The sequence below is a fragment of the Desmodus rotundus genome, chromosome 6 (assembly GCF_022682495.2).
Source record: "Desmodus rotundus isolate HL8 chromosome 6, HLdesRot8A.1, whole genome shotgun sequence".
Taxonomy (NCBI): domain Eukaryota; kingdom Metazoa; phylum Chordata; class Mammalia; order Chiroptera; family Phyllostomidae; genus Desmodus; species Desmodus rotundus.
In genome coordinates, this window is record NC_071392.1 from 124,823,516 (window position 1) to 124,845,693 (window position 22,178).

At 38.1% G+C, this 22,178-nt stretch overlaps 1 protein-coding gene across 6 annotated transcripts in view; it reads left to right on the plus strand.

Moving 5' to 3' along the window:
- Positions 1 to 21,402, plus strand: part of BTBD3 (BTB domain containing 3) — a 35,486-nt gene extending 14,084 nt beyond the window's left edge. For 2 of the 6 annotated variants that reach the window (XM_053926772.1, XM_045194787.3), the window contains exons 2-5: positions 14,273 to 14,567; positions 15,059 to 15,149; positions 15,712 to 15,830; positions 19,388 to 21,402. In XM_053926772.1, coding sequence (XP_053782747.1) covers positions 14,425 to 14,567; positions 15,059 to 15,149; positions 15,712 to 15,830; positions 19,388 to 20,420 — 1,386 coding nt within the window. In that variant the 5' untranslated portion in view covers positions 14,273 to 14,424 and the 3' untranslated portion in view covers positions 20,421 to 21,402. Of the gene's footprint in view, positions 1 to 11,483; positions 11,503 to 13,740; positions 14,568 to 15,058; positions 15,150 to 15,711; positions 15,831 to 19,387 lie in introns of those variants that run through there. The other 4 variants (XM_045194790.3, XM_045194788.3, XM_024559744.4 and 1 more) reach the window with 4 other exon arrangements.
- The last annotated feature ends 776 nt before the right edge of the window (positions 21,403 to 22,178 follow it).

Here is a 22,178-nt window from a genome sequence, read left to right on the forward strand (position 1 = left end):
TAACCATTGGGAAGCTATCAAGCTTCTGGTGGCATAATGAATATTTTCAAAATTCTGGTTTTTGCTTGAAGGTTTTAATGTTATCATTGGCAATAGTTTGGGTTTTTTGTTTTTTGTTGTTTAAGTGACAGGCTCACTTCATTCATTTTGGGGAAAATGGCTGCTAAATACCTAAGTGTGAATAAACATTTTGCATATTTACTTAAATACAGTGGTGTTCCATGAAAAAAAGTTGGTGGTTCAGATCTAACACAAACAATTGCACACATATATGTTTTTTCTCAAGGCAGTAATTCTACTACAGTTTCACCAGAAATTCTTTAAAATTACTTACCATTTCATCACACAGAATATTGAGTAGATGTGTACTCAAGGATCAAGATTTGATGAAATCAGCAATTTTTACAGCTTATGTCCCAGAGAGTCCTCATGAAACAGTACATTGATTATGGCAGAGGAATGCACAGACCTAATCTCCACTCACCTAAGCTGTTTCACCACTGTTTCTAAATCCCCCAGATGTGAATGGGGAAGAAAGGGCAACTTGACAGTTCCTGTTCCCTTTGGTTGCTCAGGGTCCACTGGAGTGACCTTCAAGTGCCTTTGGAACTAGTGGCATCAGTAGTAAAAAAAGAAAACGGGGAGCCAGGCTATGGACCAGTTCTTACAGTTTGGAGCCCTTGAATAAACTCCCTCTCTTCTCTGTGGGAGGAAAGGGCTCTTCCCATGAGGGCTTTTGGTTATGCTTTGCCAGATGTCACTGGGAGGTTTCAGAGGGCTTCAGTCACTGGTACCAGCCTCAAATACCTACTTAACCATTACGATTCAAACTGCTTAAAATGCTTATTACATTAAAATCATTCACAGTTTAAACATCAGGCACAAAACAGATGTATTTACTTCATCACACCTTCCAAAACATACACTTTTATAAAAACCAGTTGAGCTTACTTGGAAATTCAAGCTATCTCTTATTTTTTGCCGACATATAATTCAAGCCTTTGCTTTACAATAGTTTGTTTACATTATCAGCCTCAGTAAAATGTTTTCAAATCATTGCTGTTGGTAAAAGTTTTCTTTCATAAACATAGCAACCAAGCAAGAGACTTCCCAGTCATGGCTAGGACATTCGGCTATCTCACTTTTTTTTTTTTTAATTTTTGTTTTAATCCTCACCGGAAGACATTTTTTCATTGCTTTTAGAGAGAGGGGGAGGGGGAAAAGAGAAACATCAATTTGTTGCTCTTGTATGCACCCCAATTGGGGATCGAACCTGCAACCTTTCTGTCTATGGGATGACGCTCCTATCAACTGAGCCAGGACTCAGATATCCCACTATTGGTATTATCATCTCCATTTATTCTTACTCTAATATTGTAAGAGAATATATACATGGAAGTTGAGAATTCCTTATTTTAGGGAGAAAAACACTTGATTACTTCACACTCTGGTTCTTGGTACAGCATGACATGTGCTTTTCTACGTGTGCTCATGCTCTTACAGTAATCTTAAAGGTGACATCGTCCATCCCTAGCAGTGAGGTTTGTTTGCAGGGTAGATGTGAGTTTCTAGACTGTTCATGTACTCAGCCCTGTATACACAAGCCTGTTTTATTACTTTGTTTGAAGATGGGGTGTGTCTAATGTAGTGGAAATTCATCCATTCAGTGTATATACAGACGAAACACATTTCAAAGACATATATTAAAGTCTCTTTAATTACCTATTTTTTAAAGATTATTCATATGACTGCTTTCTTCTTTTTATGTGACTTGCTGAGCATTTATTATCCCTTTCAGTTCATTAAATCACTAAAATTCTCTACTCGTGCTATAAATAAATATGCAGGCCATGAATTGAGACAAGTTGATAAAGGCAGCTTGGTCCTAGTAATGGAGTCTTGCTCCTGTTTTACCCACACTTCTCTTTGAATATGTAAACATATTGTATTAAAATTTAGACTTCTGATGAAGCAAAGCCTTGCTTTGACGACATGTGGAGGCTTGCTCTAAGTCTAGCTTTAGTCTTTTCAGTTGGCCTAGCTGCCAGTTGAGTATAATGTTATAAAACCACATTTGTGTTTAGACATGTTCATGAAGAGCCTTGAGATACATTTAATAAATGTCTAGATTCTTTACCACTGTACAGTACCTTGTATAGACCTGTATCTCAGATAGCTAGAAATATCATAGACCTCAGTTGCAGACCATTTTAGCTCAGGACCAGGTGCACTCTACAAATATAATCTAGGGTTCTAGATGGACTTGGAAGTATTGGATTTGATACTTCCTGTCACTTATGGATTGAAAGCCAGATGTGAGTGTGGTGCTCTTAGCTCTCGTTGGGAGATGTGGAGATGCAGCCCTCAGAGAACTCAGTCTAATCAGACAACATAAGGCTTGATGAAATGTGAGAAAGTGCTGCAGGAAGTCTGGAAATCCAGGGAAACCTTCCTTAAGGTGTCCTTAGAAGCCTTGGAAGGATTCGTAGACGTCTGATAGGTAGGGTTGTAGGGAAGAAAGGGCAATGAGGATGGCAGGAAGCAATGGGCTCCTTCACAGTACTGGAATACAGTTGACCCTTGAACAAGGAGGAGGTTGGGCACCAGCCCCCTGCACAATTGAAAATCTGCATATCACCTTTGAATCCCCCAAACCTTAACTACTATTGACTTGGAGCCTTACCAATAACAGTTAATATGTGTATGTTAAATATACTGTCTATACTGTACTCTTACAATAAAGTAGGCTAGAGAAAAGATAATGTTAAGAAAATCATGAGAAAGAGAGAGTAATATACAGTAGTTGTTGAAAAAAATCCACATACAAGCAGACCCACATTTTTCAAACCTGTATTGTTCAAGGGTCAAACTCAAGTCTTGTTTGCATTTTGAGTGAATGAAGAAGACAAAATCAAAGGGCTTGGAGCCAGATCATGGAGATCTAAAATGCACTGCAAACCATGTGTCTTCTCCCTGAGAAAGGTGAAGCAGAATTTCTTCTCTTCCTGGGTAGATGCTTGGTCTGCAGTCCTGGCTTGCTTCTCTTAGGTTCTAACAGAATGGAAGGAGTAGGAGAGACCCATCCTCACTTAACATGGTAATCCCTTTAGGAAGAGCAGTATAGAATAGTAGTTGCTTAAGACTTGGCCACATGCCCTTTAATAAATACCACTTTTCATTTCCTTTTTTGTTGTAATATTTTAAATTTTATGAGAGAATGTTATCTTAAGAAATACTGACGTCAACCAGGTCTTCTGTATGAACTTTTTAGTGGATTACAGCATCCTTACTGCTGGATATTAAAAATGCTTATATTTTTGTGGGGGGGCTCCACCCACAGGGACCCCCAGCCTCCATGGATGAGAATAAGTCTACCAAGACAGGATCTGCTTTGGGAGGAAAGGTGGCCGATCTCTCAAAGGAGAAGGGCCAGAAGCCTGTTCCTCAATGGGCTTTTATTGGGTTTATTTGCATAGGAATACAGGGCATAAATGGAAAGCTAATCAATCATTGTCAGAGAGTAATAATCAAATAGATAACATTCAAAGAACTCTGAGGGCTTATTTAGAGTCAGGGTCAGATAGCTAAAGGGCCGTAAAACTTTGGGGAAACAAACTCATTTCATGCTTGGACCCTTATTTAAATTGAGGGTTTTAGTAAAGTAGGTTTCACAGGATTCTATGCATTCTTTCTTAGGCCCGATCACCCCAGGGAACCCACCCTTTCCAGCACAGGGCTGCACCCACCTCCGGCATTGTTTCAGGCTTAAGGCAGGCAGGGGAAGTAAGGCAGCCAAGAGATTAGGAGACTTCTTGCAGACAGAATGAGGACTCAGGCTGTGTCAAAGCTGAGGGGCAAGGGTCTATCACCCCCTTTTTCTATAGCCCCTCGAGTCCTTCCCTGAGGGCCCCCTCATGACCATGCCTGTCTTAGGTTGTCCCTCCTTTGAGGAATCTTACCAGTCATTGACTAACGGTCATGCACTGGGGGCCAAGCAGGGTAAAGTGAAAGGGGGCAGAGGCAGCACCCCTGCTAGGGAGATATACTTTGTCTCCTTAGTGGTTTATGGTCCCAAGGTCTCTCAGCCTTAGCCATGGGGGATTACAGTTTCTGAAACCAGGCAGGGAGGTTCCCAACATATTTTGATCACCATTTTCAGAGACTATTCTTGCCTTGTTCTACCCATCCTTATTACAGTGGGTCTTGTATGAGTCCATGTAGCTCATGACTGTGGTGAAATGGTTGCTTCTCTGTGTGTGTTTTTTTAAAGTACTAACAATTGAGTTGCCACTTTTTTAAGATACATTTTGACTTGAATGCTTTTACTGTCATTAGAGTTATGTATGTACACATGTAAATACTGTATATCTGTTACTTGTTATGTGATGCAGAGTTTGGGGAAACCCAAACCCAAGTTTAAGAACTTATTTCCATGAATTCTTGATTTTCCAATTGAGACTAATTTTAACATTATTTTATGAGCAATTAAATTATTTTATTCTGTACATCTGGGCAGTTCAAATCCTGACCTACTTATATCGTAGTAGCTCTTAATTAAAAAATAAATAAAAGATTTACTGAATACATTATTAGAATTGGTCCCTGGCTGGTGTGGCTCAGTGGATTGAGTGCCTGCCTGCAAACCAAAAGGTCTCCAGGTTTGACTCCAGTCAGGGCACATGCCTAGGTTGCAGGCCAGGTCCCCAGTTGAGGGCTTGCGAGAGGCAACCAATCACATCTCTCGCATCAATGTTTCTCTCCCTCTCTGTCTCCCTCCCTCCTTCCCCTTTCTCTAAAAATAAATAAAATCTTAAAAGAAAGAATTGATTTTTTGTTTGAAATACCTTATTTTCTTAGTTCTGACATAAGCATTGAAATTAAGTATAGAAACCCCTCAACTTTTATTTTGATTACACCTGCATGGGAGATGGGAGCAACAAGGGAGCATATTATCAGTGCCAAATTATTTTCTGCAGCAAATGGAACCAGTCTCTGAATGTTATTTGGTGTTGATATGGTTATGCCAACATTTATAGGACAGTGTGCCTTTATATTGAGTATTTCACAACAGTCATGGGGAATTATATATTTTAAGGCTAATTAAAGGTAGCATAAAACATATTTTTAAATTTGGATTTAGAACAGATTTTACTTTGAGTTTTTGCCAGAAGTTGGTTTCTATAATAAACCTCTGTTACAGGCTTTTAATTCTAGTTGAATTTTTTGTTAGGCAATATTTCTGTGACTCGGTTTAGAAATAAATTCACGTGCCTTTTTATTTTCATTTGGTGGCTCTCCAGAAAAAGGTGTTAGAAATTGGGTGTATAGGTGCCTTTGTAACTTCATGTGTTTGTATTTTCCTACAGCACAGTTTTCCTCACTGTAGCAGATCTCTTATTTGCAGATCTTATATTGTTTGCTTAAAATAACTATTCTAGTCACTTACATTATAAAAACTAAGGAAGGCATTTCATTAAATAGTAATTAATTGAGGTCCTTTTGTGCATGTATGTATAATGATGGTCAAATTGCAAAATTGATAACTGATCTTTTTCTATGTGGTTTTGCTAATATAAGAAATGAAAGGTTTCTTCCTGACTTTGTCTTTTTCCAACCTATTTTGTTCTACAGTGATAAAAATTTTAAATCTGAAACAATTTATGTTATAACTTCAAGTGTTTGGGAGCGTGTAGTAATGAATTAAACGATAGGAGAGCAGTATTCATTTCTAAGGCATGACTAAGAAAACAAGACACATTTAGATGACTTGTACTTAGGAATCTTTTCTTTTTAATCTTCTAGAGCTTTTTCACTAGGAACTGTGTATGTTGGGGAAAGTGGTCTGTGACACCTCATTAATAATCAGGATTGATATAGAATATCTGGTGGTTTGAGGGCTGTCTGGATTTTTTCTTCCCATTTCATATGCTCATTGGAAAGGGAGGACTTCCTCAAATAAAGCAATACATTGTTAAGTATGTAAGTGAAGAAGAGCTTTGGATTTTAATGATCTGATTGTGGAAATGTTTTTAGTTATCACACTGCTAATACCACCAAAAAATACATATTTCCAGCCAAAGTAAAAAAAATCTATGAAAAAAATTTCTTTGACTAAAACACATTATTTCCTTCTATCAACTGAAGCCAACAAACCACCTGGAGAAAGCCACAGCAGATGTTGGGCAAAGTTGTTCTGTTCTAGCATTTCCAATTGGATTAATGTCTCCTGTTAGATCAGAACAGTCTCCCTTCCTACTTTCTCAGAAGAGACCTTCTGAAGCCTGATTTTACTTTAAATTGTTTTCAGGTACATAGGAGAAAGTCATACATAGAAAAATTATTGATTTCTCCCTCTTAAACTAACATTTTAATATAGATTCTATTTGGCTGAAAACAATAATTTCTAAGGAGTCATTTAGTTCCAAGTTTAACCTATGTTTAATGTTGTTATAAGTTAATAAATTGATGGATTGATGGATAAAATATCTGTAGCAAATATTACCCAGAGAGTTAATAGGCTTCCATTAATCAGTTTTATGTGCATGTATAGTTGTGTGCCATGAGAAAATATAGAAATGCATTGTACTAATGCTGAAACTATTACCAGTCCTGGCAAAGGAAATTCTTGTTTTGGAATTTTCATCTAGATTTTCTACTATGTCATTGGTTGTCATAATAGCAGTCTCGATTGAGAATTGTGATTATATACTTTATCAAATGACTACTTGATGAAACCTCAATTATTCTAATGTAATTCTGTTGGAATTCTGAGCCATCATCTTGCCTAGTTTGAGGAGTAATTAACCAACCTAAAGAAGAGAGTCCTTTCTATCTCTTGAATTATATCGACTTTACTGATTGTGAGGTACCATCAGTTGTGAGACGTGCCATTATTTTATATACCAACAAAAGAGGATAAAAGCCTAATAGTTATACTTATGAGATGCCATCGACTTTAAGAGACAACCCAATTTCACCTATGTTTAAAAAATGGCACATATATATACATAGAATTTTAGTTGGATATTGGTCATAATCACAGTATTTAAATGTAAAGAAAACTATTTTAGCCCTGGCTGGTGTGGCTCAGTGGATTGAGTGCCTACCTGCAAACCAAAGGGTCACTGGTTCCATTCCCTGTCAGGGAACATGCCTGGGTTGTGGGCCAGGTCCCTGGTAGGAGGTACATAAGAGGCAACCACACATTGATGTTTCTCTCCCTCTATCTAAAAATAAATAAATAAAATAAAATAAGTGTAAAGAAAACTACTTTAAATAAATAATTACTTCTGCTGAACATTGTACAGGTTCTTCAATCCTAGAAATCTAGAACTGGAAAAGATAAGAGATTATGTAGTCAACACTTACACAGTAGGAAACTTAATATGAGATCCTCTAGAGAATATAAAAATTTGCCATTGATGACCTTGTTTTATCAAAGTATCTTAAACTCTACAAAAGAATTTATAGTAGCATTCCTTTAAATATCTATCATTAAAGGGCCCCAGGTGATAAATTTTATATATTCTCTTTTAGGATAACCTCATTGAACATGTGATAGATAATGATTTGGGATTTCGATGAGTTGTTTAGTATTCCAAACAAGGTACACACAGACACACCCATAAAAATAAAATATTATGTTAAGCCCTGGCTGATGTGGCTCAGTGGACTGAACATCTGCCTGTGAACCTAAAGGTTGCTGGTTCAATTCCCAATCAGGTCATATGCCTGGCTTGCAAGTAGGTCCCCACTTGGGGGCCTGTGGGAGGCAGACAATTGATGTTTCCCTCCTTCTATTACTCCCTCCCCCACTCCTCCTCTTTCTAAAAATAAATAAATGAAATATTTTTTAAAATACCATCTTAAATACTATATGAAATTTTTAAAAAAGTATTCCTGCTTTTAAATAATTGTCACATTCTATCTTTGAGCGTTTTTCTCCAAAATTTAAAGTACAGTTCAAGGCTAACTTCAGCCCTGTGTGGTGAAAAGGAGATGACTTAGTGAAACTATCCCTGAGCATCCACCTTCCAGCCAGTGCTGAGGTATGCCTTGGCCAAATGCTTGTCTTACTTATCACTACCCTTGGTGCTAGAATTCAAACTGGGTCCTTGTTGAGAGAAGCCAAAATGAGTTGCTAGCGTAGACATTGCAGGGTGGCTAGATCCAGGCTCTCTGAGGAGGTGGGTACAGCAGGGCATCTGCCAATGTACAACACGAATCTTGATTATTGAACTTTACCTGCCAAATCCGAGCTACCTGGGACCTCTTTGGCCCTTAGGTGGGGCTGGAGCAAGCCTGCAAATGGGGTGAAATGTCAGTAGCTGTTAAGCCTGGAAGATTACAAGGCTGAGAGCCAGATTAATCTTTGGGTGTTTGTGTTTTGGAAAATTTTATCACAAATGTTTCCTGCTTTGGGTACAGTTGTTGCTAATAGTGAAAGCTTACCTTTGCAGAGTGATTTAAGCTTTTATCAAAGTGCTTTCACAGACATGTAATTTTGCCTCCACAATAAGCCTGAGAGGGATGGACTGGGTGTAATTACCCCCATTTGACAGATGAGAAAATGAAGTAACTTCATATTGGTTCTTGCTTTTTTCACTATTCCATGCTGCCAGTGCTTGACTCCATATTTATTTCCAAATTTAGAAAGCATATAGTCTTGTTTTCCAGCAGCTACTGCTATCTTTAGGGACTGCCAGCATTTTGTCGCTTATCTTTTTTACCTCCCAAATCAGAAGCATAACTTTCACGCAGTATTAGAGCACTGAAGAAGCAAAAACAAAACACTATTTCATCATGACTTACTAGGTTAAATTGCTCTCCTCTTTTATGTTCTATTAATAATTTGTGGGAGTGAAAGCTCGTTTCTTTAGTCCATACCACCTTGTTTAAACCTCAGTAAACCTCACTGCTGTAGCTGTAGTGTCTTGTAGTAAACCAAACTCAAGTCCGGACAGAGTCCAGAGTCAGAACTGGTTAAACAAGAGTTGCCAGCATTGTCAGCATAGGATTTGCTGGTGTTAACTGTGAATGGCTGGTTTTCAAACTTTCGTTTTATCTGGAGAGCCCCTTCTGTTTTTGAGAAGCTTGCTCATGGCTATTATACTTCCGTGGTCCTTCTTGTTCCCCTCCATTTCTTTCCAGAAAGAGTCTTTCTAGCTTTCTTCCCACAGGGTGCTGCTGCAGGGTGCGGAGTATGCATGTTCATGATTTTCATGTCTATACATTTTTGCACATATATTTTTATTTCAAAGTAGAATAGAAATATGAAGATAAAGCATCACATAAAGATGTAGGACAATTACTGTGGGCTAATGAATGTTAGAGTGAGTGGAACAGACAAAATTGGGCAAGCAGTGGGAAAATCTGCATTCTAGTGCAGGCATCGCCCCACTGCATAACCGTGGACTTTTCACAAGTCTCTTTAATTGTGTGGACACCCAGTCACCTTATCTGTGGGGCAGAGTTGCATTAAATGATTTCTAGAGTCCCTTTTAGTTCCAAACCTCATTCAAGTCCCCAGACTGAACATACAAGGCTCTACTAAATAAAGGTGGGATGTCTGTCAAACCTCCGTGAAGAGGATGATTCCGTGAGCTTAAATTGATAATTTTGTTATTATTGGGAATTGAATGAAAAGAGATAAAGGTGATTGAACTTCCTGACAGTTATAAAAATACTCTGATACACTTTAATAGCTGAAACCTTTTAAACTTGGTTCCTAATCTTGTGTACCATTGTGTGCCCAACACCTAATACTCAGCATGATCAGCATGTTGTATTTTGAGACTACTTTTATAAAAGATTGATGGAGCAGATTAACCATGTTTCTCAACAGCTTTAAAATTAAGAAGGTGTAGAAATAAGTGAAACAATGTTAGTTGGAAAGAAATTTTAGAGGTGAAATTTGAAAATAGATATGGGGCCAGTATCCTTTATTACCCCTCCATCCAGTTGGTGTTGTTTTTGGGTTACAAATTTAGTAAATGGGATTTTAACTATTTATATTTAATTTCAAGGGGAGGGAGAAGAAGCCGTAATTTGTGTTTAATGAGATAGACTTATAGATATGAAAGCAGAGAATAAAGTGACATGATTATTTGTATATTCAAATCCATCTTAGATGTTTTTATAACATCTTATTGTGTTCTGGATCATGGATTACTGTGAAAGACAGATGTCAGCTATGGCTTTTCTTTCCAGAAAAATAAATGCACTTTTCCTGCAGTTTGAAGGGTTTCATGTGCTCCATTAAGTTGATGCAGTCTTGCCTTACTCCTCATCTGGTTCCCCCAGTCCAAATTCCAGATAGGAAAAGACCCTGAAATGTTAAACCTTAAAAACCTTTAGAAATAATGTAGACCATTGTTAGGCTGTACTGTGCCCAGGAAATCAGTGGAATGAACCAAGACCAACATTAATAAGAAAAGGAAAAAGAATAGAATAGAAAATATCAGAGTGTATAACATGTTCAGTTAATTTTGCGAACTGTCTTTCCATTTGTATATTTGTTTGTCTCTGCCTTAGTACCAAGTCTGAATATAAAATGCATTTCTTGCTGTGGATTGAGGGTAAAGTTTGAGAAACACTCATCTATTCTTAGTGAACCTATTCATTTAGTAGCTGAGGAAACTGAGGCACTTAAAAGCCAAATGATTTGTTCAGGACTCCCACCCCTCAATACATAGTTTAAACTTCAGTGGCCGAGTCAGGGCTGAACCAGATTATTTGATTGCCAGTTTTGCTAGGCCACAGTAATAATTTTTTGAAATAAAATTGTGAAGTAGCCCTGGCTGGTGTAGCTCAGTGGATTGAGTGAGGGCCAGCACACCAAAGGTCATTTGTTTGCTTTCCAGTCAGAGCACATGCCTGGGTTGCAGGCTAAGTCCCCAGTAGGGGGCGTGCGAGAGGCAACCACACATTGATGTTTTTCTCCATGTCTTTTTTCTTCCTTTCCCTCTGTATAAAAATAAATACATAAAATCTTTTTTTAAAAATGTGAAGTAGATTGTTTAAAAATATTAAATAGTTCATCTGTTTCACACTTAGCATTTTTTTTAATCCTTTATTTTTCCTAGAAAATTGAAAAATATTCAGGGGCCTCTCAGTTGGCTGTTTACACACCTGGTTTTTGACATTTGGAGCTTAATCAGAAGAATTTTACAAGACGTAAAGGTTGTCAAGTTTCATGTTCAAACCAAATTAAATCATTTTGAATTATTTCTCCATTTGCTTGATAATTGAATGCATAATGTGATGCTAGAGGTTGATACTGAATAATTGGGTAGACCCTGCAACGTTCCTTAGTTATCTATATAAGGTTTTCTCAAACTTGAATGTCATACAGATTGCATAGAGGGTCTTGTTACAATGCAGATTGTGACCCACAGTCTGCCTGAGATTCTTCTGGGTTTCTAACAGGTTCACAAGACAGTGTGCTCCTGCTGCCTGCTCCTTGGGCCATACTTTCAGCAGCAAGGACCTTGGTGAGAAAAGGTAGCTTCCATAAGTTTTCCATTGTCTCGATTTCATTAGTATTTTCATGCTTCTCAAATTGGCTATGAAAATTTCAATGCCATCCTTATTTTTTAATTGGATTACATTTTGTAGTCAAGAACAAATCTTTATAAACAGCCATGCTCACCAGTTCCCACATCCATGAGTAATATGCCTCTTTTTGCATCACTGTTCTAGGTGATTCAGATCTAGCACTACTTCCTGAACTCATAGATTTGAGCTTTTCCACAAAACTTAATTTTCCAAATAACTGAAACCTTTAATTTCAGAAAGAACATTTTTTGAAATATGTAATTTTCTTCCTTAACTGGTTACATGCGCATTTGTCTTTATTTTACTTGTGTAAGAGCAGCATTTGTTGGAGGCTTTCCTAGTAAAGAGTGTTAAACTAAATGCAAAATGAATAAAAACACAGGCTTCTAAATTCTTGTGTCTGCTTTTTATGCTTTTTCTATTTTGTATGGACGATTGGTAGTATGTCTATCTCAAAGCATCTCACTTCCCATTCTGTTTTAGTTGATTACTGTCTGACCTGTCCGAAGGTCTTCCCTGTCGTGCTGGCTTTCCTAGGAGGGTGGTGGTCAAAAAGTTTAGCAGCAGTTGAGCAGGAGAGGAATCCTTTGATATTTTTTGTTTTTTCAATCATATCCTGAACATTTAGCTCAATTAGAAACTTAATGGTTTCTTTTTCATGCTTTTTACCATGTGCTTTTAAAAACTAGTTTTTGGTTTCTCTGTCTCGCACACACACACACACACACACAGCTTGTGTGTTAAAATGTGTATAAAGGTAACTTGGAAGTGTGCGTATATGTATCTGTGTGGTACGTAGCCCTGCGATTGAAAATATGATAATTGTAATAAATAAGCAGCTTTTTAGGGTCCATGTAAAATGGGGATGGATAACCTGCTAAAGACCGTGGTTCTTTTGCATACAGTCTGTGTTGCAGTGGCTTAGCAAACAGTTTTAAAAATAACAATGACAATAAAGAGGATGTTCCTTGGATCAATTAATGACTTACAGTCCTAGGAATCTAAAGTTTGATTTCTGGTATGTTACCTTTGTTAGATTATCAGTTATAATAACAATTGAAGCTCCCATTTGTCGAGCCCTCGCTGGTCAGGAACTCCTTATTCAGATGCATGTTGTGCAACAAGCAGGGCTGTGGTCAGGAAGGGTAGAGATGGCTGCTCCACTGGGAGCAGTTGGGGAGCGAGGAGATTACATCTCCTCGTTAGCCCCTCCTTAGGAAATAATAAGCATGTGTGGAAGCTACAGCAGGTGTTTTTGTTTTTTGTTAACTCACTAAAGTTAGAAGTTGTTGGAGGATTCTTGTCTATAAAAACTACATGGTAGTTTATAGTCTTCTGATTCAAAGCAGAGAGAACCTGTTTGCATTTTAACTAGGCAGCATCAGGACATTTATCAATTGAATAACCTTGTTACTGGTTTTGCGTTAGAAATTGTGGATTATATTCTTTAAAATTATTACAAGGCTAAATGTAGCCATAATATTTTTATTGTATTTGAAATCCTGAACAAGGCCACATTTGACATATTTTTAGTGAATTACAACCTTTAAACACTGATCACCAGATTTACATTTGTATCATTTAAATCTTATTTTTACATCTAAAATTTGTGCTTCAGTTCAGTTAAGCGTACTGGTATAATCTTAGTCTACTTAACAGTATTTTGTGATCTGGGACTCCTGTCAAAAATCATTATAGGGGCTAGAAAACACTGGGAGGTAAAATAAATATATGATCTCATCTCTTATTTTGCACTAGATTATAACTTAGATTCAAAGAAACTGAAAAAAGAAAATAACTTTTTTTTCCATTAAGCTGTGATAAATGTGTTTAGGATGGTTTTGTTATTAATAGTTCCTCTTAGCTGGTGAATGGAGGATATTGTTTGAAGTATTTGAAACTAAATGCTGCTGGGATAAAGATTTTACTAGTAATATAAAGTAGACATCAGTTCCTACCCTTTGTTAATTGATTCTCCCTATTTAACTAAGGAATAAAAATGTACGTTTACTGAAGAGAAATCTGTGAGCAAAAACTCTTCCTGTTTTCAAATGTATTTCATAGGTGGTTTATCTTATTTAAATATACAATAATACAGTAGACAAGAGAATTCAACTGCTTGCTGTTCCTTTAATATCAGAACTGTGCATGTTACAATAGGTGTCACTGTTTTGCTTGGTCCAATCATGATTGGTGACTTCAGCTATTGGCTCCAAGCACTGGCTGTCTGACTCCATCTGCAGGGCTGTAATACCTACTCTCTGATCCATTCACCACACAACTTCAGCCGGCTGAACACACTCGCACGGCTCCAGCACATCTTGCTAACGTAATTCAGAAAACAAGTGCTACAGCTCTCTGCCTGTCATCTTTGCTCTCTGTAGCATTTTCAGGTGATCCTGGAAGCTGGGTTACTTTCATGAGGAAGTAAGAGAAACAGGAATCATGGTGGGCATGTATTTAACAGACCCAGTACTGGATAAAACTTAAAGCCAGTTACTATTCAACATAGTGAAAAGGTCACCTTGCCTGACTGAGAAAAGAAGCAAAATACCAGCTTGTTGGTTTCTGTTAACATATCAGCTCGTGCCAGCCTCTTTTCCTTGATGTTCGTACCAACTTGGGATATCTAGCTCTAAAGAGAGACATACTGTACTCATGGTAGATGACAAGGAAAAGAACATGAAATGTCTCACCTTCTTCTTGATGCTTCCAGAGACGGTAAAGAACAGATCCAAGAAAAGCTCGAAGAAAACAAATACCAGCAGTAGCAGCAGCAGCAGCAGCAGCAGCAACAGCAGCAGCATCAGCAAGTTGCCTCCAGTTTGTTATGAAATAATTACCTTAAAGACTAAAAAGAAGAAAAAGATGGCTGCTGACATATTTCCCCGCAAAAAACCAGCAAACTCCAGCAGCACCACTGTCCAGCAGTACCACCAGCAGAATCTCAGTAACAATAACCTGATTCCAGCCCCGAATTGGCAGGGTCTTTATCCTACCATCAGAGAAAGGTAAGTGCCAGGCCAGCATGTTTACTTTAAAAGTTTTCCTGTGTTAAAGTTTCTGCTTTTGCACAACCCATACTGTATTTTAACATAAATCTCTGTTTCCTCTTTTCCCAGCAGCTTTATTGGTAATGGAAAACTGCCTTGTGCCTTTTCCAAAACAGCACAGCTGTTTTCCTCTCAGATAGAAATGTTTTTGCAAGCTGTAACGTTTAAGTGACAGGGTTATGTCCAGGGGCCATAGAAGATAGAAAGCTTTTATTTATCCTTAGTCTGATGAAAAGTTTGGATAACTTTTTTTTTTTAACTTTAGTTACTCCCCATGTGCTTGTACTGATTACAAACACAGTTTTTCAGTTGGAACCTTTATTTGTAGTTTTACCTTGAACTTATGAAACTGTTGCCTAGCTTAAAAATCTTTTGTGGGCTCTGTATAGTGGGGAGGGGGCATTTAAAACGCTGGCTGCTGTGAATTAATGAATTGCCTCTGTTTATAGAAATGCGGTGATGTTCAATAATGATTTGATGGCAGATGTACATTTTGTGGTTGGGCCACCAGGTGGGACTCAGCGGTTGCCAGGACACAAAGTAAGCAACAGCCGCATTACCGGTTTAGTTCTGAGATTTACAGAGAGGGACCTTCTCCGTAAGCCTGGAATTCGGGGTGGGCAGCTTGCTGATGTCAGGCAGTGCATGTTTTACCTAGTCCCTGTGAAAGCTGAGCCTCTCCAAAGGGCTTTGGCCACGCTTAATTTTTTTCTTTGTTCCTTTTATCCAGCTTTATATCCCACACAAAAACATGCCCTTTTAACTCTCCAGTCATGGGGACTTGTTGTGACAGGTTAGGAAAGTCATATGTTCACTCTTTCCCTAGAAATCAGTTAAATAAGCTTTTCTTTTCTTCATTTATTTTGTAATGAGAAAACTTATGCATTAATCTGTTAAAGCCTTTAGATAATTAGCAGCATAGAGACTGATTTGCATGAACATTTATCTTATACTATCACAGCAAGATACACTATACCTTGGCTGTGACAAAAGAACAGGTTTAGGTGCTCTGTGTCCACTACACATCATCGCTTAGAGTTGTTTTTCTAGATTGATTTGCTGAAAATGCTTCGATTTAGAGTGTGATTCCCTTTCTCCACAGTATGTTTTAGCTGTTGGGAGCTCCGTGTTCCATGCTATGTTTTACGGAGAACTTGCTGAGGACAAAGATGAAATCCGTATACCAGATGTCGAACCTGCTGCTTTTCTCGCTATGCTGAAGTAAGCATCATTTGTGTGTTTGAAAAGAGTTTGTTTCAGCTGTATTTGTACGCTGCTGGCTTCACAGTTAAATAGAAGTCCTGTGTAACAGAAAAGGGAGACTGATGAAGAAGGAGGGTGCTGCTTACCTCTTTTGGAGAAAACTGTATCATTCAGAGGAAAGCGTGTGGAGTGATGCAGTCATTTGTAATGACACCTTGGCATGGGATTTGGGGGCAAGTGGCTTCTGATTTGATTTTTAGAAAACTTAGAATTAAAGAAAAATAACTTTCTGTCATAGGCATTATCTAATAGAGGATATCCTCTCTGAAAGCATCATGTGTGAAAAACTCTTTAAAGACAAATTATAGTTTTGTTTCACAGTTCTGGAAATATATACCTTGTTTAAATACCACCAGTTAAGAGATTTCTAAGTTTTTTAGGAGTTATTGTTTCCTACCAGCAAATATAAAACTTATTATCTGTTGAAATAATCTGGTCTTTGCACACACACACACCCCCATATACATACTCTTACATAAAATTAGATGCCCTTTCTCAAGGATAAGAAGCATTTGTATTTGATAGTAGAGAAATTTTTGAGAAATGTGAGTTGTTTTCTATAGGTTTATATGTATGTGTACAGATAACTTCAATTAGTGACATAGCAATATAAAGCTATAAGGTACATATTTTAAAAAAAAACAGTTTTATATCTCATGGGTCTTTCAGAATCCAGTACATATTAATGAGGTAAATAGGATCCACTTTATTACATGTACTGGTGCTAGGCAAGAATAATCTACCATGTTATTAAAATCCAATGACTATTCTAAACCATATTTATATAATTTTTGTTAAATACTTACTCTAGCACACTTAGTTATATCAGAGTTCAAGGTTATCACCTGCTGTAGGGATTTCGGTTCACTAGAATAAATATAATCTTTGTTGAAAAAAAATTATTTGGTGGGTCAAGTTGGATAGTAATCCCATAAATGGTTAAAATGTTACTATATATCATCTGCTGCCTACTGAAGAATTAAGGAGTATAGTTAGTTCTATAACCAAATCCAAGCTCACTGCATGACAGCCAGTGAGTTGAGTGACAAGGAGTTGGGGCAAGAAAAGCAACTTTATTCAGAAAGCCAAGAAGATTACAGACTAGTGTCCTAAAGAACCATTTTAAGAAGGTGCAGAATTAGGGCTTCTTTTATGTCTAGGGCAGAGGGAAACAGGAGAGGCAAGAGGTGATTGATGACTGTAGACATCTGGGCACCGGCAGGGGTTTGAGAAAGATTGTGAAACTTCTTTGTTCTTAGTCTGTTGACTTTAGTTGGTGTGAGTCCAGTCATGAAAATAGGTTCCTTCAAATCTGTGGTAAACATTATTTTTGTATATACCTCCTTTATCTCCTCAGGAGAGTCAGTGTCTGGCAAAGGACTGTTTTTGTAAAACTCAGGCCACCAGCAGAATTCCTCTAATGGTTGGCATGTCTGTATGCAAGACTGAGCAGAAGCTATTAACCTAAAGGCCATGGGAATAAAGCATGCCTGAACAAGATGGAGTCAGGGAGGCCAAGCATTTCCCTGTTACAGTTCTAGAGCTAATTATTTATTTGTATTATAGTTTTGAAATCTAACTGCTGCTGACTAAACTTTTACAGTGGAAGGTAGGGAAATTAAAGGCAAGATAATGTGTGAAGTATAAAATGTAAACTAATCTACCACTTTTTAACCAACCAATACTTCATGACCTTTGTAATCTTTTAGAGATACAAATATAAGAACCAGTTTTACCTGTAAGACTTTTTTTATATTTTTCCCTGTTCATGCCAGCTTTGTATATCTGACATTATCTTTTGCAGAGGGGAATGCTAACACTAGTTCAGCATTTTGACTTCACTGCAGTTGAGTAGAGTGTTGTGCCGTTCCAGATATATACGTGACTAGGAAATGTAAGAATCACGGAGTTATTAATACATTTCACCTAAGTCATTTGATCATTTGACAAGCATCTTTTCTCATAAATGTACTACTTAGAATATGTGTCAATACAGCTCTTTAAAATTAGACATGTCATCCACATAAAGAGGTAAAAGTCAGAGAAATGGTAAGGTGCCATTTACTGTTGTGCCATAGTTGGTCGGTGCCGCACTGTCCCAAGGATAGTGGAGGCCAGGTTTTCCTCACCTCACCCCTGCATGGTCGGTGAGTAGCCAGTATTCCTGGATAGGGGTTGTCAAGAAAAAGATAAGACTGCTCAGTTGATAGTTCCAGGGTAAGAGAAGCACCCTCTCTTCAGAATTCTCCCCAATGTCCTGGATCTCTGGTTAGAGCATCTCTAAGCTGCAGCCTGTTTTGTTAAGAGGTCTTGCCAGTTTGAGAAGATAAAGATCTTCCGGGGAGCAAAAATGCCAGTTCCATTTGTGATCGTGGGCATGTTCTTACTGCAGTCATTTTGTGTTTGTGTATGTGTTTTACTTTCTTACAGAAGCCACTGCTAATTTCTTGTTACGTGTATTTCACTAAATTGAAATATACTAACTAAAGGAAAACTTCATGGGCAAGTAGCTAAACCCCTTCACTGGAAAGATTTAAAAATTAAGCATTATCAACATGTATTTTTTACCCATATGTAGTTCTCACTGACTTCCTTGGTGAACCATAGCACTCTAAAAGAAGCAGATGATTTCCACCCTTCCGTATCATCCTGAGAACCTGCACTGTCCCCCCAGACACCAAGAAGTGTTTTATCTCTTGATGTAGGGGTGCTTTACAGAATCACAGAAATAGTGCATATTGAGGCTTTCATATTTTTGTCTTTTAATTAAATATATCTGGAAACAATACATTCTTTAATTCTGAAGGTGGAAGGGATGTATAGGGGGGAAAGAAAAAATAAGTTGGTTTTTTTTTTAAGCCAACTACAAAGCCTGTATTGGATTCTATATAAAGGTAACTGAAAGATAGTGTTGAAGTCCATATTTGATAACCCACTGAACCTGGAACTACTTGAACAATATCTTATTTAATCTCAGGTTTTATTTTGTGTTTAGGAGAAATCCAAGTCACACTTAGTTAAAAGTATCAAGATGTAATCATTGCTTACACTATAGTATTAAAAAAAATTGATTCTATCTGAATCTACAGAAAAATTTTGAAGTAAAATGTATATATATTCTAAAACATAGGGGAGTTATTTTTTTCATTAAATATAAAATAGTACATGTACTAGAATTTTGAGTTTTTTTCCTTAATATTAACCATCTCTGATATGTCATTCTAGTATCTTTTATTCTTTTGAAATGACATTAAATTCAGTTTATAACATAGAGGCTAGAATAACAACACAAAGTTAATGTCTTTAGTTATACAAACTTAACTACTGAGTTGAAACATTAATTTATGAGTATTTTTGAATGTTTTTTAATCCCTGTTATTTTTGTAACAGTTGTCACCCAACATGATTTTTTCTTTTTCTTTTTTTGGAACTAGCTTGAAAGTAGTTGCATCTTTTCTTGCTAGATACACTCATTTTGTGAAAATTCCATTTATATGCTGTGCATTTTCTTTCAGATATATCTATTGTGATGAAATTGACTTGGCTGCTGACACAGTGCTGGCTACTCTTTATGCTGCCAAAAAGTACATTGTTCCTCACCTCGCCAGAGCCTGCGTTAATTTCCTGGAGACCAGCCTGAGTGCCAAGAACGCCTGTGTGCTCCTATCCCAGAGCTGCTTGTTCGAGGAGCCAGACCTGACCCAGCGTTGCTGGGAGGTGATTGACGCCCAGGCTGAGTTAGCTCTTAAGTCTGAGGGATTCTGCGATATCGACTTTCAGACACTAGAAAGTATCCTCCGCAGGGAAACACTGAATGCCAAAGAAATCGTTGTTTTTGAGGCAGCTCTCAACTGGGCTGAAGTAGAATGCCAGAGGCAAGATCTAGCTCTGAGCATAGAAAATAAACGCAAGGTCCTTGGAAAGGCACTTTACTTGATCCGCATACCTACAATGGCCCTGGATGATTTTGCAAATGGTGCTGCACAGTCTGGAGTTCTAACTCTCAATGAAACCAATGACATCTTCCTCTGGTACACTGCGGCCAAAAAGCCCGAGCTGCAGTTTGTCAGTAAAGCCCGCAAGGGCCTTGTCCCCCAGCGCTGTCACCGTTTCCAGTCATGTGCCTATCGGAGCAACCAGTGGCGCTATCGGGGCCGCTGTGACAGCATTCAGTTTGCAGTGGATAAGAGAGTGTTCATCGCTGGCTTTGGGCTGTATGGCTCCAGCTGTGGCTCTGCGGAGTATAGCGCCAAGATTGAACTCAAGCGTCAGGGCGTTGTCCTGGGGCAGAACTTGAGCAAGTACTTCTCAGATGGCTCCAGCAATACTTTCCCCGTGTGGTTTGAGTATCCGGTGCAGATAGAGCCAGATACTTTCTACACAGCCAGCGTGATACTGGACGGCAATGAACTCAGCTACTTCGGACAGGAAGGCATGACAGAGGTTCAGTGTGGCAAAGTGACCGTCCAGTTTCAGTGTTCCTCAGATAGCACCAATGGCACTGGGGTACAGGGAGGGCAGATTCCCGAACTTATATTCTATGCTTGAAAACACTTCCCGAAGCAGTGTGAGCTCTGAAGTGCACATCTGGTTCCTACTTGCTTGATGCTTAGCTCATCTGCAGATATGTGATCAGCGCAGGTAATTTGTAATGAATGAAGCTGTAGGCAGTTTTCTAATTTCTTTCAACCTTTTAATTATGTACGGGCAAAAATGCAGCATTCAGCTTTTAACTATATGCTTAAAAGAGCCAAGTTCTTATTAGGGCTCTGTGGTTTTAGAATTGCGTCCGTCTCTACAGCTGGGGAGAATTTGTGCTCTTTTCTGACTGCCCCATTGACCTCCCAGATCCGTCCCTCTTAAAGATTTTTTTGGATCACCTCAAATTTCCTTTAGGGCTTTATTTTGACAAATAGAAATAGACTAAAATAATAATGACAAGAGTTATTTTTAAACAGAACCCCTCCCCTCAAAAAAAAAAAAAAAACAGATAAACCTAGTGTATAATTTTGAAAGAAGTTTTGCTTTCTACTAAGTAATAATTTAGAGAGGAGACAGTAGTTGTGTTTAACTCTATTTCCTTTTAAATAGTTTACTTCTGGACATGGCATTTTCTTAAATCCTAAATTCATAAGATTGTTAAATATTAAACACTGCAAAATGCTGGTACAAAGTGGGAAAATAAGAAATTGGATGTTTGTTTAGGCCGTGACTTCTGCTACAGCAGATTTATATTCTTTAGATTAGAAGACAAAATATTGCAGTACAGACACTTTTTTTAGAAGTAACTAAAATATAAAAGTTAGTTGTTATTAGAAAAAAATTCAGGCTTATTATTTTAAACTTTAAAACAGTTCATAAACGAAACCTAAAAAAGTCCAATCCAATAAATGGATTAATTGATGGCACAATAAAATGCAGTTTGAAAAAGTCAAACTCATTTCTCCCCAGTTAGCTTCTGATCCCCACCATTTGCTTGTTTTCATAAATCATACTGTATAGAATTCTATTCCTTTTTTTTTTTTTTTTTTAATGAAAAGAGGACCAAACAATGCTTTAGATGAATGGAAAAACAATTAGTTTTGTAGTACTACATGTTATATAATAAGATACCTTTATTCATTGATTTTTTAAAAATAAATATACCTATTCTACTTTGGTCACATACTGTCTTCTTAGTTAATTATATTTCTGTCTTGTTCCTGGACTGCTAGAATCTGGCCTCTGGCCATATATACTTGCAGGGTTTTTTAAAAAGTGACCTGGAGCAGTACACCTGATTATACCTAATACTCACTGCATCAGCATCACATCCAGCTCCTTACTTGCCCATGGATAATATAAACAAAGGAGGGAAAAGCTTATCAAAAAATTCTCCTTCAGTGATGGCTTGTGATGGTGGAGTGCTGGTGACCCTGGTAGTGTCCAGTGTGTTTACTTCCAGTTGAAGTATCCGTGTGTTCCTGGGCAGCTTTTCTGCTCAGTGTGATCCTGAGATGGCTTCCCTCACCACCCAGAGTGTGGTCCCTGGCCGCCTCCTTCTCCTGCTCTGTAAGCCTGAAGCTGGCTTGTCTGGAGCCAGGGGTTAGTCCTGGGGTGGATGTGTGTGCGTGGGCACCCCATGTGCATGCCAGTATGTTTGCCAACTCAGGAATTGTCTCCTCCCCCTGCCTGGCCAGCCAGAGGTGGGACAGAAATGTTCCCCCTGCTGGCCCCAGCAAGGCCTCAGTGAGTGACTGCCCTTCCTTTCACTGTGTTTCTGGGCCACTACTTCCCCTGTGGACAAGGGCTTGTTGCTTTTGGCCA